This window comes from Embiotoca jacksoni, unplaced genomic scaffold, assembly GCF_022577435.1.
Source record: "Embiotoca jacksoni isolate LCO1_2020_lvr unplaced genomic scaffold, fEmbJac1.0.p SCAF_9, whole genome shotgun sequence".
In the NCBI taxonomy this organism is placed as follows: domain Eukaryota; kingdom Metazoa; phylum Chordata; class Actinopteri; family Embiotocidae; genus Embiotoca; species Embiotoca jacksoni.
In genome coordinates this window covers 5,597,489-5,611,944 of record NW_027185447.1, presented here as the reverse complement: position 1 = coordinate 5,611,944, position 14,456 = coordinate 5,597,489, and the positions used below count along the sequence as shown (strand labels likewise).

The window sequence follows — 14,456 nt, the reverse complement described above, 5'->3', positions numbered from 1 at the left end:
TTATACACCTTTGCTACCTTCTTCCCAAACAGCGCTGTACAATACAGTCTGTAATAGGTTGACTATTTATTTCCATAAAGTATTTAATAGGGTGTGTTACATTGATCATTTTTCTGCAGTATTTCCAGAAAGCTCTAAATTGCTGTCATGCATAATACATGTACTGTATCTGCAGTGCAATCCAGGAGGACCGTTTTGAAGACTTGTGGGCGAAAGAACGCTAGAAACAGGAAAACTCGTCCCAACACACTATTAAAGATAATTTATGTTGGCATTTCTGTTGATAAGCAAGTCGCAGGCTATTTTAGGAATCCAACTTGAGTGCTCACTGTGGGGATAAAGAGAGGAGGGTGGTGGATGATTTAGATGAGGCAGAGGAGGGTGAGGACAGAAGAGGTTGCTCAATTGGGATTTCACCCAGGACAAAGGTGTGTGTGCACGTGTGTGTGTGTGTGTGTGTGTGTGTGTGTGTGTGTGTGTGTGTGTGTGTGTGTGTGTGTATGTGTGTGTGTGTGTGTGTGTATTTGGCAGCAGGATAAAGATGCGATTCCTCTTGCATGACCTGATTTTGTTCCTCCCACGACAGGAAACAGTTTTTGAGAAAACCCTGGAGTAAATTATAAATTAAACAGATAATTTTCTCATAGAATCAACGGGAGACGTAATAAACTATTTTTCCAGTTTTGCAATGTAGAGAGCCCAAAAAAATCTGGACATGCACACAGAATAATAATGTCGTATTAAGAAGATTAACTGTTGGGCACACTAATGACAAAAATAGGGCAATAAGAAACAGGCACACATCATTTGTTTATGAAACAACATCAATTCTGCTTAATGTCTCTTATTTTAAATAATCTTTGCACTTTTTAGTGGTGTCTGCTTAGCTGAAATATATTTCATTTACAGTGTGGGATTTGTCAAACATTTATTTTCTCAGATGTTGAGCAACAACAGAACTGCAGCAATCACATAATACACTCAAGGGGAACTTCTGTATAAAAATGACCTCACTCACACCCGGGCTCTTCCAGAGAAAATACAGGATGGAAAAAATGCAATTAAAGTGCTTCATATTTTTTCATGATTTGTATTTTATTGGCTTATTTTTTTTATAGATTGCCATCTAACGGAGCAAAATGCTGAAGGAACAGGAGAGTAAAATATGGATGAAGTCAATGAAATTTATTGAGTAGTAGTTCAAATTAAAATGAAACTATGCTCTGAAAGCTTCGGATGATGAACGTATCAATAACTGTCATGCATTTTGATAGCGCATTTCATTATAAGCAAGCAAACATTTTATAGTAAGATCAAAAGTCAAAATATCTTCAAAGCAGGAAACTTTTGAATCCTCTCCGCTGTAGTGAATGGAAATTTGGGCCAGTTTGAGCAGAACAAGGAGCTTTAAATGACTTCCTCATGCAGTTCCACAGCTTACGCTTTTTATGTTGCTCTGCATAATGGAAGTCCCCATGTGGTCTCCACGGTGTGTCGGCTGTGTTTTCTCCTGGTCTGGGAGTGTTTAGTGTCCAGTGGTCAGTGGCAGGGTCACAGCTTAATCAGGACAGGCAGGACTTCTCTGTGGGAGTGGGAGAGAGTTCACTGCTAAGGTCAGGCTCTAATCAGTCTAAATTGAGACTTGGAGCACATAAAGGTACTAAAAGGGGCTGCACAGTGTGTGTGTGTGTGTGTGTGTGTGTGTGTGTGTGTGTGTGTGTGTGTGTGTGTTCACTTGCAGAAAGGTCCCAAATGTCCCCTTATTTTTGCACAGGTCACGTGTTAAAGACCTGTGTGTGTGTGTGTGTGTGTGTGTGTGTGTGTGTGTGTGTGTGTGTGTGTATGTATGTATATATATATGTATAGCTGTATTCATTCTTCCCATTACTCCCACCTCTTCTTTTTTCTCTGACATTCTTTCCTTCTAGTTTTCCTCCCTCTTTACTTTTCCTCTCCAACATTACTATGTGCCGTAACTCCCTCTTGTCTCATCCTTTGTCTTTCACCTTGCTGTCTCACTTGTTCATGATTGTACTCTCACCCTTTTTTCCTCCTTTACATCGTTCCTCCATCCTCTCTCTCTACTTTCGGCCCTCCTCCTCCCTCCTTCGTCCTCCACCATCATTCTTTTTCTTTTTTTTTTAAGGTTATTTATTGGGTATTTTATTTATTTATTTGTTATTGTCAGTGGAGATAAACAACAAATGTGGGGGAAGACAGCAGGTGAAGGTACAGCCAGCTGGGAATCAAACTTAAACTCAAACTCAAACTCAAACACAACTGTTGTTAAGATGGGTTTCTTTTTAAGTTATGTTCATTGTGAAACATATTAAAATGACACAATGTACATTAATGAACTTATGAGATGTACGTTATGTTACTTACAAGAAATTACTCACTTTAACCCAAAGCATAGTATTTTCCTAAACCTAACCAGGTACTTTTTGTGTGTAAACCAAAGACACCTTGCTTTTCACACCTATAGGCGAAACATGACACTGACACGGCGTTCTCTTGACATGACACTGGGTTACTCCATTTGCCTCTCCCATTTTCTTTTCTCTTTTCCTACTTTCTCACTCTGTATTCCCTGTTGTTACCTGCCATCCTCTTTCTTTCTTTCTTTCTTTCTTTCTTTCTTTCTTTCTTTCTTTCTTTCTTTCTTTCTTTCTTTCTTTCTTATTTACTGACTTACTTACTTACAAACTGTACTGGTAATGATGGTTAAGTCTTCAGACAAAAATCCAGCTCTCATTTATTTCTGAATAAAAGACTTCTTGTCTGATTTCCTCCACTTGGACGATGGAGGGAAGGATTATTACAGCTGTGTTTGTGTTGGGATTTCTTAAATTTCATGAGCCGTCCCTGACAGCATATTAAGTTCTTGAAAGGCCAAATAATCCACAGAGGAAAGTGATGGAGGTTGTTGGTCCTTCTGGATTGTATCTTTACCGACACACAAACTATGATAGAATATTAAAACAGAATCATTGTTGGCTTGTTAGCTAGTTTCAGTCACATCCAAACATCTGTCCACTCCCCTGGCATGCAGAAGGAAAGCACATTTTCAAGATCATGTTTTCTAGTTTATGGTTTGAGCAAAATGAAATTAGTCAAATAAAACAGAACACAAGCAAACAATGTTTGAAATGATCATCACAAGATAATTGGGTTCAAAACATCAAGTGAAATACAAGGAAAAACATTTCTCTACGTATTGGAGGGAACCTAACGAATACATAACTAAACACTCCAAAGAAATAAAAAAAAACACAAACAAGTAAACAAAAGTCACAAATATAACAACACACAGTCTAATATTTCTGTGTCTCTAAATATATGGCCAAACATTGCGAGGCTGTGTGGAAACTGGGTCAGTGCGCTCCCCCGCTTGCAGATGCAGCAGCTGTTGCAAAAGCGTTTTTCTCAATTGATTTCTTTCTCTCCGTCGATGGAAAGCACTCCGTGTTTGATTGCTGTTCATGCTTGCTCAAGTGCCCTTTGTGCACAGCTTACATTCAAACTTATTCCAAGTCAGCTGGCTTTTCTGAAAAATGTTTGACTGGAACCTGAAGAACTGCCAAAGAAAGTGGAGCCTTGGCTTAGCAGTAGACAGGTCTGTCTTCATTTTCTCAGAATTAAGTTAAAGCAAAAACCTCCTTTTCTATTTCCTATTTAGAAATATTATTTCTCATACTTGCAAAAACTTATGTTGCAAGAAATTCTGTGACGCCTTTACTTTTGTGAAACGCAACTAATGTTAGCCTGTGCATATTTTTCCTCGCTTCTCCTCTTGTGCACACATTAAAGAGCACACTGTTGCTCAACACAAAACAGATTTTCTGATTGGCCTATCGGCCTCTTTCAAACAAGACCATTTGACAAGTCACAGCAGTTAAAGCACTGTTGTACATTTAATGACTGGCTGAATTCATTCAATTCAGGCTCATGCTAATCTTGGGAAATTTAGGGCTATTACTTGCAGATATATTGACAAAATCTTCAGTTCAGGTCATGCAGGCTTGCTAGTGACCTCTAGAGGTCATATAGATAACAACAATTTGGTGTCTCGTAAGAGATAACGTTGCTGGGTTGACTCTGGATTTAGCAGAGAAGGAATGGTATTGGCACTTGTGTGTAGCCGGTATGACCTTAAAGCTTTGGGTAAAGATTGTCCTGCCAAACTATGTAGTCACAAGTCATCAGTTTAGATGTAAAAGAGGTAAAGCAGAGGTGGTTGGTGTGGGTATTGAAGGGAGTAGTTCTGGGACACCAGGACTGCGGCTGAGATGTCGTGAGCTTAACCCCAGGACACACTTGTGAAGAGGGGTTTCCACTTGATAACCCAAGTGAGATACTGCATACTTTCACCTTGTTGATGAGCCTTTTCACTAGATAATGTCTTACTTGGGTGTATGAGGAACGAGGGTAACTGTATTACGGTAGCTTTAGCATAGCATCCTCCGAGTTAGTGAAGTGTTTGATTGGTTAAGATCGGCAGTAAGACTGAGTGAGTCGACCCTATGGAGTTGTTCCACAATAATAAGGCACCTTGTGTGTACTTGACACATTTGTACCTGTTGGGTGAGTGGTTCAATTTAACAGCGGAGTGGGTGCAGGACACTGCTGTTTGCTACTACAAGTCGGGACATTTTTTTGACAGGGAAGGTTGCATACTTTCACGGAAGCAGTAACTTCAGTGCACAAAGCGTTTCGAGTTATCTCTTTAACCCAAACCATCACCCTTCTCTAACCTTAATTCAGTGACTTTTGTGCCTAACATTAACTAGGGGCGCTAATTTAGGAAACAATCCTGTGGCTTGTATTTAAGGGTAGGCACGAAAGACTTGCAGGGTTTTATGGGTTAGAAGACTTGTTGCCAAACAGTATAACTTCAATGTAGTATAAATTCAAACAAAGTGTTGCTTAGTTCAGGTACTTTCTTGCCGTGTGTTACCTCAGAATGTACGATACTACTGAGCCTCCTCAGGTGTTTGTCACTGTTCAGGTTTGAGTACCATCTCTCTCTTTATCACAGCTCATCTCTGCGTATTTCCTCTCCCTCCTCACTGTGCCTTTCCTGAGTCACTTTGTCCTTTATTGTGTCTCTACTCCATTATCTGGGCTTCTACTCTTATTCCGGAGAAAGATGAAACATTTATGAACCCTGAGGCACATACACAAACACACCAGCTGTCTCCTCGCCTTGTGCCTCAAAATTGTTCTCCATCCGCTGTTTCTGCCCTACCTCCCACATTGTGAATTCATGAACTTCTGCCCTGCCATTCCCAATCACCACTCAAGGAGCAACAGTCGGATTCGTCAAAGTGACGCCGTGTCAAGATGCTGGTAAACGGTCTTAGGTTTCATCTCTACTGACAGCTTGAAGAGCATAATTTAACCCTGGGAGAATTTTGTGAGGCACAAAGAAAGTCTTTCGCTCAGACAGTGCAATTCTTTAAAGAGAGGTAATTCAGAGAAGTGTGGCGTACCTTTCAGAGTGAATTACATGGTTCAAGAGTTTGAATGGTGAGCCTCAGACACGAGGAGATCTTTTGGAGGATTTTTAAGAGCAATCATCATGTTTGAAAACCATGAGTGTCGTCTGTGATTGGTAATGACGCCGAAGAATTTACAGGCAGAGTCCGAGAAGGGAAGAGTAAAAGAGAGAAAAGGAAATTTATTTTGTCCAATCATTCCAGCTCCTCATGTTCTTCTTCCAATCTTGTGGTCAAAGAACCATTTCTTCTCTCAGGTCATTTCCAGTTAGCAGCTCTTTTGACAAATACAAGGAACACTCATTCACAATGATGGTAAGACGGCCGCTGCATTTTACAAATTAATGAATTCGGCTCTTGAACACCCACTCTGCTTGTGGCCTCTTCTGCTGCTTTCCCACGTCCACTTGTCCTTCAAAAAGAACGCGCAAGTGGACAAGTGTCGTCCAATCATGAGTCACCGAATGCTGAGAGTACTTCACTCCAGCAAAAGCACCAATCAGAAGAGCTTCAATCACAGCTGGTCAACAGTTTGGAAAATTAAGTGGTGTGTTGTTTGTTTGTGACAAGAACCTTTAATCTCTTTGTCTTTGGTGGCTGCAGAACTGTATTACCAAAACAAATGTCAATTTACTGTTATACTTATTTGTATAAATTCGAATTTCACAGTTAATTTCCATTGTTGTTGCTGGAAAAAAGATCTGTGGCACAGTTTGAATTGATACTTTGTTCAAATTGCTGCAAAACGTTGGCAATAATAATTTTATTGTTACAACATAGATTTGATTAATGCTTTTTGTTACAAAAAGACAGAAAAAGTAACATTTGGTGCAGTTAATGGAGAGTTTTGTATTTATTGGAAACAGAATAAATGCAACACAGACCACATCTGTTTGTGTCTGTGGTTCAAACTTGGAGCCAGAATATTTCTTCTTCAGTTTGACATGATTAAACTGAAGTCCACATGATTTTTGTAATACTTATTGTAATAATTATGCATCTTTTAAACATTCAAAACAAATGTACAACATTAAACCGATGCCATATTAATGGTGACAAACAACAAGGAAAAAACACAAACAATCACAACACCCTCACTGGCAGCCTCTACTGGCTTCCCTATTAGATTTTTATGTATAATATCCGTTTTCATTATTCACTGTGTAGCAAGGTTTGTGCTACCGGGGTCTCTCCTGGACACAGATGACACGCTCAGTCGTACGTTCGGGTGTAAAATACCTTTATTTGCCCTGACCACACACCAATGTCTCTGTGCAACTGCTCCTCCTCAGCCTCCTTCTCCCTGCTCCCTTTATAGGGGAGAGCTCATCCGTTCATATTCGGCTCAGCTGTGCTCGTTACACCTTCCCGGCACCGTTCCCTGAACCTCTCCTTCCACTATCTACCCCCCGCAGCTGAGCTAACCACACCCCGCCACCACACTCTGCTTTGGCTGATTTAGTTAAGTATCTGCTGGATTGCTTTGTGGCACAAAACAAAAGCAGACAGAGCGAACGCAGATTATATTTCAGAATTTCTGGCATCATGAAACCAAAGAATGCCAAATGGAAAACTCATTTGAAACATGTTTGTTCACTAAACGATACAAACGAAGTCCCTGAAGTGAAGGGCAAGTGATAACATCTTTTATCCATCAGTAAGGATCAGTGTTTCAAGATAATTTCAAGGAGCACAATACCACTGGAATGAAACCTAGGCTACCCATTGTGAGCAGTGTGGTCTCATTTGTCTACAGGAACTGTAGAAGTTATTCCGGGAATTTTTTCAAAGGCATATTAATGTGATCATGTGACTCTGTTAAAGACACCTGTAATTATTGAGCATGATTCTTTTCTTTGTCTTGCATGGTAGAGAATGATATGGTGGGAAGCAATCATTACACGAAACAGTTTTAGTCATGATATGATCGGATACTTTTCTGATTCTTGAGAGAAAACATTCATTTCCGAGTGCATATTTGAGGTTTTCTTAGTTTATGCTTTATCTGAAAAAAAAATGCACTTACAGTACATATCCATAAATAAGACATTTGATATGTTGCTTGCAAAGTATTCTTTATTTACTACTTGGGAGTTTCCAAAAGACTATGAGCCAAAGATCAATTTACCAGAAATGCGGGGTTGGGCCTCACAACGATGTGACAAACTCAGAGGGGGAAAACTGTTGCGGGAGCACATGACTGATTCCTGTGTGACTCTACAGATCTGCGGCATGACACAAAATATGAGTGAACAGACTTTGAGAGAGCATGCACAAGTCCCCAGTGCAGCTACAATGTGAGACACGTTGTCTCTTCATGCACTCAGCATTCCCACCAATACGTTGCCTCTATATGAACCATGTATGAGAGTCTCCCGCTACAAAAGTGTTCCCAAAAGAGTCAGAGCTGCAGTGACACCTTGAATGGCTCTTTCTGGTTCTGCTGCTGACCCCCTGTGTTCATAGGCTTGCTTGTGAATAGATGAACATGGGAGGGGGTATCGAGAAGGTACCCCAAGACTTAATTAAACCAGTGAACACCTCACGATTGCTCTGAAGGGCTTAAAGAAGGTTGCAAACATTGTTAAGGGAGAGAAATGTGGAGATGTTCTTTTATCATTCTTACAGCCCACCAATCTGTGGGATTATTGATGTCCTTCCTCTCTTATTGCTCCTACAAATCCACATCTAAAGGGCCAGTTCACCCAAAATACAAAATTTTTTTTTTTTTTTAGACACTTCTAGAAATTGGGAACAGTGTTTATTTTTGAGCAAGGAATATTCTACAGTTTATCACGAGTTTACCTTGAACCCATCATAACGAAATTATAATGTGCTAAAAAGGCTTGTGATAGGATTAGTGTGGATTTATTTTTATTGTAGCCTCGAAAAAAGTTTTTCTCTGCAACATAATGCTGCTGAAAGCACTTTACTTCTCATGATGAAATATCTACATGATGAAATCGGGCTATAAATCATCCGAGGGAACGAACCTCCAGGTGCGCTTTGGTTTGGAGAGCGCAGTCTACTGTGTGTAAAGGAGGGGCAGGTCACTCGGAGCTACTGCTCCCTCTTTCTGTTTCTCTCTCTCTCTCTCTCTGCTGTAAGGCGTGGTATCCCCTCACTCTCTGCCTAAAACAGACTTCTGTTGGGCAGCTGCTGGAAGTGAACTGCTGAAGCCTTTAGTCAGTGAATCTCCCTACCAGCCCGTGAGCAGAGTGGCTGTCACCCCGCGGAGAGGACTCCCAGCTGCTCGCTCTGAGACACGCTTTACGCGCTTCGGGAAATTACCTGAAAACGCAAATGCCGGCATTGTGAGAAGAAGGATCAAACTGTTATTCTTCCCCCCCCCCCCAAAAAAAAAAATCTTCGGGAATATTGCGTGTGATTGTTGCCATTTATAGATTCATAATCAGTGAAAAGCGGGAAGACATCTCCTCAGCAGAATGAAGGGATTTACACCGTTCTTCAACATGATTATTGTTGCGCTGCTTGTCGCCACTGCCTCTGCAAGCAAGTTAAATGTACCACGACTGAGACTGACATACAAAGGTAATCTATCTATCTATCTATCTATCTATCTATCTATCTATCTATCTATCTATCTATCTGTCATTTTTTGTGTGCGCGTGCTTGTCCGCAGGTGGCATTAATTGGTATTCTTGACTGTCACGTGTGTCATATTTATTTGGAGTTTTCTCTTTCCAATCAGTTTCTTCTCTCTCCTGTTAACATTTCAACTTAACACCCATCTCTTTTTTTTCCCCTTTTTTTTTATTGTGCATTTTTCTCACTTCTCTTCGCGGTGGTCCAAGCTGGAAACATTAAACTCGCTGTTTTGGCTACTGTTTGGTTGGTTTATGTGTTTTAAGGAGACGCACATGAATTCATTTTCAGGTTTCCTGGTTTAAACAGCTTCTCCGTGCAGGCGGGGTGCGCAGCCAGAAGAGCTTTTTGCTGAGGTTCATCTCTGTGGTGAGATACACCGGGGTGCCTTCGTCTCATTATTTAAGTTAATTTGGAACGGCAACCGCGACGAAACACTGTGGAAGGATGTTACATAATTATCCTCTTAAATTGTTATCAGCACTGGAGAAATGGAAATCGCTGCTATTGTCCTGGAGAAGTGGATTTTTTTTGTGTTACACAAGGTTCAGATTGTTCAGACCTCGTTCATGACCTTTTATGATTTAAACTAAAGGTTCTGCTGTTATACTCTAAATAAAGGATAATGACACACGTTTAATAACATCATATCTTTCTGAAACTGAAACATAGCCATATACAGTATTTTTTTCAGCCTATTTACATGTCCTCTCTCCTCCCCCCACTCTATTCTAAACCCTGTTGTTGGCCCTGACTCACTCAAGTTTAATGATAATAAGGCTGTGTGTGTGTGTGTGTGTGTGTGTGTGTGTGTGTGTGTGTGTGTGTGTGTGTGTGTGTGTGTGTGTGTGTGTGTGATGTTGACTGTGTTGTTGCCATTGTTTCGTTTCACTCAGGCCGCTGTGGTTCTGCAATCACCATCAACGTGAGATATCACACAGGATTTCCTCCTGTTCAGCTTTCAGGAGAAAAGTCACCCTATGAGCTTTAATGGTCTTCCTGCTGGCTGGACTGGAAATAAATCCTGTTCAGGGGGGACCATGAGAGAGAATACATGGAAAGGATTGTTGGATATTGAGGCTTTAGGACAACAGAAAAGAACAACAAAGAAGAAATTGTGAAAAGCTGAGCTTTCTTTGTAAACTTTCTTCATACCTGGTAAAACTAAAGCTTTTAAACTTCACATTTGCTTTTACCCAGCTAGTAAAAATGCTTAACATTTGAAATGTTGGTAGGTTGATCTGGAGCATGATATTTTCAGACTCCTTGTCACAAAACTGAAATTTGATTTAGATGTTTCTCTGAGGAACATTTACATTTACTTTCTTTTTCTTGTGCTACTGTTAAGACAGCATTTTCCATTTGTGCACAAGTAATATCAAAATCCATCAAACAAATCCTCATAAAATCATCCGAGGACATTCATTCTCCTCAGAGGATAAACCAAAGTTCAATGCATTTTTAGGGCCGTGGCTGATAACCTTACAGAGTTCACTGGGTGATATTTTTGGTCTCTAACAGAACAAATTTAGGATATCCTGCATCACATATTAGAAGTTGAAGCAGAGTGGATGAACCTCTGATGTTGAACAAACACGAGAAGTGGAAAAAGCAGTGCCCCACATCGTGAGTCACTGCGTTAAAAGCCTCTTTTTCCCATTTCTTCACTTTGATCACAAATGGCACCATATAAAACCAATTTTCCTCTCTACATGCCATCAAAAAACACTCAACTCTCTTTCTGTGAGCACATTGAGGAGTGTGGGAGAACTCTGCCTATAAGATTCTCATTCATGACCTGCCAGTTCCTCGCTTCCTGTCTAAATTACCTCAAATTTGACCCCACAGTTTACCCTCCTTTACATAATTTCCCCCTTTGATTCGGGTCTTTCCCTTTCCTTGTCTGTCTTCCACCAGTAAATCTTTCCATACCCTTCTGTGTGTCTCATCTGTTCACTCTTTAGTCTAATTTCTTTCTCCTCACATCTTTATTTCTCCTCCATTTAACTGTCTCTTCCTCCATCAGTCATCTTCTCTCATTGTAGCCCACAGAAGCCCAGAGGGTGTTTGTACTCCCAGGAGGATGTTGAGGTAAATTGGTTACAGGGAAGGCTGTCATTATTTCATTTCAATCAATTAGTGGGTAGACGTTCAAGCAGGAAGACGACCATTTTTACCTCAGAAACTGAAGCACTTGTTTTCCTTCTCTTCTCTTCTCTTCTCTTCTCTTCTCTTCTCTTCTCTTCTCTTCTCTTCTCTTCTCTTCTCTTCTCTTCTCTTCTCTTCTCTTCTCTTCTCTTCTCTTCTCTCATTTACTTCAAACACCACAGATTTGTTGAATTTTAAAACTAAGTTTGAATACTTATGTAAAAAATGAGCTAAAATCAGTTTAAAACACTTTTTTTTTACATTTACATGACATACAATCATTGTTGTTCTTATTTAATTCACATTCTTATGACTCTATTTATTTACAAATAACATTCTTAGAAAAAAGGTGCTCGTTTTTTCAAAACCTAACTTATGATTTAAGCTTTAAGCTGCGAGAGTACAGATGTGTGTGTGTGTGTGTGTGTGTGTGTCTGTGTGTGTCTGTGTGTGTCCGTGTGTGTCGTGAGGTGACATTGAAGCGTCGAGATATGTCATGTGTGCATGTGTGTGTGTGTGTGGTGGAGGGGGTGTTGGCTGCACTCCCAGCTCTCAACCAAGCATCTATACAAACCTCCCATCATGCATCTCTCTGTCTTTCTCTCTCTGTCTCCGTATGTCTTTCATTTGTCCTCCTCTCTCCCTTCAATCTGCCTGCTTCTTTTATTCATCTGAATTCTCTGCATCTGTTTGTGGGCTCGCGCGCGCGCGCGCGCGCACACACACACACACACACACACACACACACACACACACACACACACACACACACACACACACACTATGACTTTCTTTAGACTCACACACTCTGTCTAATACAATATTCACTTTGTCTGGCTTAACACAGAGGGGGGCACTTGAAAACAAACGCTCCCATCAGCATCGTGTTTTGATCAAATTGCATGAGTTCTCAGAGTGAGGGGTTCTGTTTGTTTTTGGTATAGCCTGTACATTAATCAGTTTGTTTTCTCAGTTGGCATTGCCCAGATGCTTCCATCCAGACGGGTGTTAGTTGTTCTTAGGTGGAGTTGGGTAATCTGTCACCGGGAGTCAGATGGAGCCCCGGCAGCTGATGGAATGTAGGGCGTCTCCCATCCTTTTCATCCTTCAGCTCCTTTCAGTCTCCGTCCTCTGTCTATCTCTCCCGCCCTGCGTCATGTAATAGCTCATTCACCGTGATCGTCCTACTTCATCCTGCTGTTTTTTTAAAATGTTTTCAGGTTCAGATGAAGTGCTCGCAGGCCTCTGTCCTGATCTAAATCCCAGAAAAGGAAACAAAAGAGAGAAACTTGAAGGTTTTCGCCAACTGGCTTGTCAGGCATGCTATTTTTTTATTAGGATGTATATAAGCCTGAGCTCGATTAAATATTGGGAAGCTGAGAAGGTTTGCGAAATTTGAGTGTTTTAGTAATGGTTGACATGTGTTTAAATTTTAAATGTGTGTGTAAAAGGTTAACATATAGTCTATAGCTGCAGGCTCGATAGCCAAGAATTTAAGTTTACAGAACATGAACAATAGTTTAGATAGTTTATTAGGCGATGGAAAATGTAGGAAACAGCCTGAAAAGAAAGTTTAGATACAGGTGAAAGTTGTAATCCTTTATTGATATCAGCTGAAAAATCTACCTTTGTTACAAAAGTAGAACAATTTGATAAGCTCTTAAACTTGGAACGATGGAAGGAATTCTAAATGCTAGTGACAATTTTTTCTGCCCCAAAATTATCCACTGAACTTAATATGAATGTCTTTAAAGTGTTTTAATTATAAATTTTAATGATAAGTTCATGGCATAGAGTTATATAAATTATATTTATTCTCATTGACTGAATAGTGTGTATCATGTGAGGGATAAAAGCTAACATGATGGATTACACATGGTGCTACCTGCTATCGCTTTCACAGAACAAGTTTGGAGAGTATCGTCACACTATTATCATGGCCACTTGCTAACAAAATGCCCTAATGTTATCACATTTTTAAAAGATTCTTCACTCAGCTCAGATCATTTCGATGACACTTTGCTTACCCACAGTTTAGTACTCGCAGATTATTTAAGAACTGTAAACAGGCACCTGCATCATACAGCAGGTGTCCAGATACTAAAAGTTAATCTGCATCCGCCAGTCAATCAGAATCATTCATAATTTGAGGTAACAGCCATGCTTTGTCCAACCGTCCTCCCCCCCCCCAACCTGCCTCCCAATACTCTAACATTTACACATTTGTATTTTGTTAAAAAAAAAAAAAAACGCCGCCACATGTTTGTCTACTTTTCACGCTGAACTGACACGCTGCCCTCTATTGGATTGGCGGGTGAAATACATGCTTTGTCACGATACTGGGCTGTCATGTTAATAAGGCTTTTTTTGACGATGTTTTTCTATTGTAAGACTTGTCATACACAGGAAATGTCTTTTTCTTTACTCAATGTTTTAATACATGCTGTAATGAAAGTGGCAAAAAGTGCTTCCTCCCATCCATGACAATCAGCCATATTTAGTTTGCAGGCTGCAGAGACACCTTGAGAGGTTTTCTGGGTGGTATGTAGACCTGCTGACAGAGAAAACGCACAACACGTTTCTGACACCATAAGCATGATGTGACAGATGATCAAAAAAGTCTGTGAGAAACAAAGACACTGTGTTGGATGTAGTTATCTGTGTGTGGTGAGGTGTTTTTGGTTAGGCTTTTTGGATCTGTGAAGCATTGGTGTGTGTTTGTGGGTGTGTAGCAAGTGCAAATCTGTGCACAAAAAAGAGCCATATTTCTTCTGATGTAAACATCTGTGTGTACTGAGCTGCTGCAGTGTGTGTGTGTTTGAAGTTAACTGTGTGTGACTGTGAGAGTCTCAAAGAGAGAGCGATTGCATCTGATGTAGACATCTGTGTGTCTCAAGGTGTCACTTTTGTGGCGTGTCAACAGCATCTCTCATGTGACGGCCTTCAGATGGCGACCTGGCAAGATCACAGTCAAGACACAGATGGAGGAATTAGCAACAGGGGTAGAAAGAATTGACAGCGAATGTGTGAGAAATGTGCAGCTGGAGATAAACACAGGGCCAGATCAGAAAGCACAGATGGAAGGGAAGCTGTCGTGACAAGAGAGAAGATGGTTGGGATGTTTGAGGAAAAAGAAAAAAATGACGGTGTAAGAAAAAAGAAAGAAAGCAAGAAAAAGACAGAGAAACCACCAGAAGGAGACTC

General features: G+C 40.5%; 1 protein-coding gene across 2 annotated transcripts in view; it reads left to right on the top strand.

Moving 5' to 3' along the window:
- Window positions 1–8,599: 8,599 nt before the first annotated feature.
- Window positions 8,600–14,456, top strand: part of sema3bl (sema domain, immunoglobulin domain (Ig), short basic domain, secreted, (semaphorin) 3bl) — a 68,409-nt gene continuing 62,552 nt past the window's right edge. Inside the window, exon 1 of one of the 2 annotated variants that reach the window (XM_069140219.1) lies at window positions 8,600–9,050. In XM_069140219.1, coding sequence (XP_068996320.1) covers window positions 8,945–9,050 — 106 coding nt within the window. In that variant the 5' untranslated portion in view covers window positions 8,600–8,944. The remainder of the gene's footprint in view (window positions 9,051–14,456) is intronic. The other variant, XM_069140218.1, reaches the window with a different exon arrangement.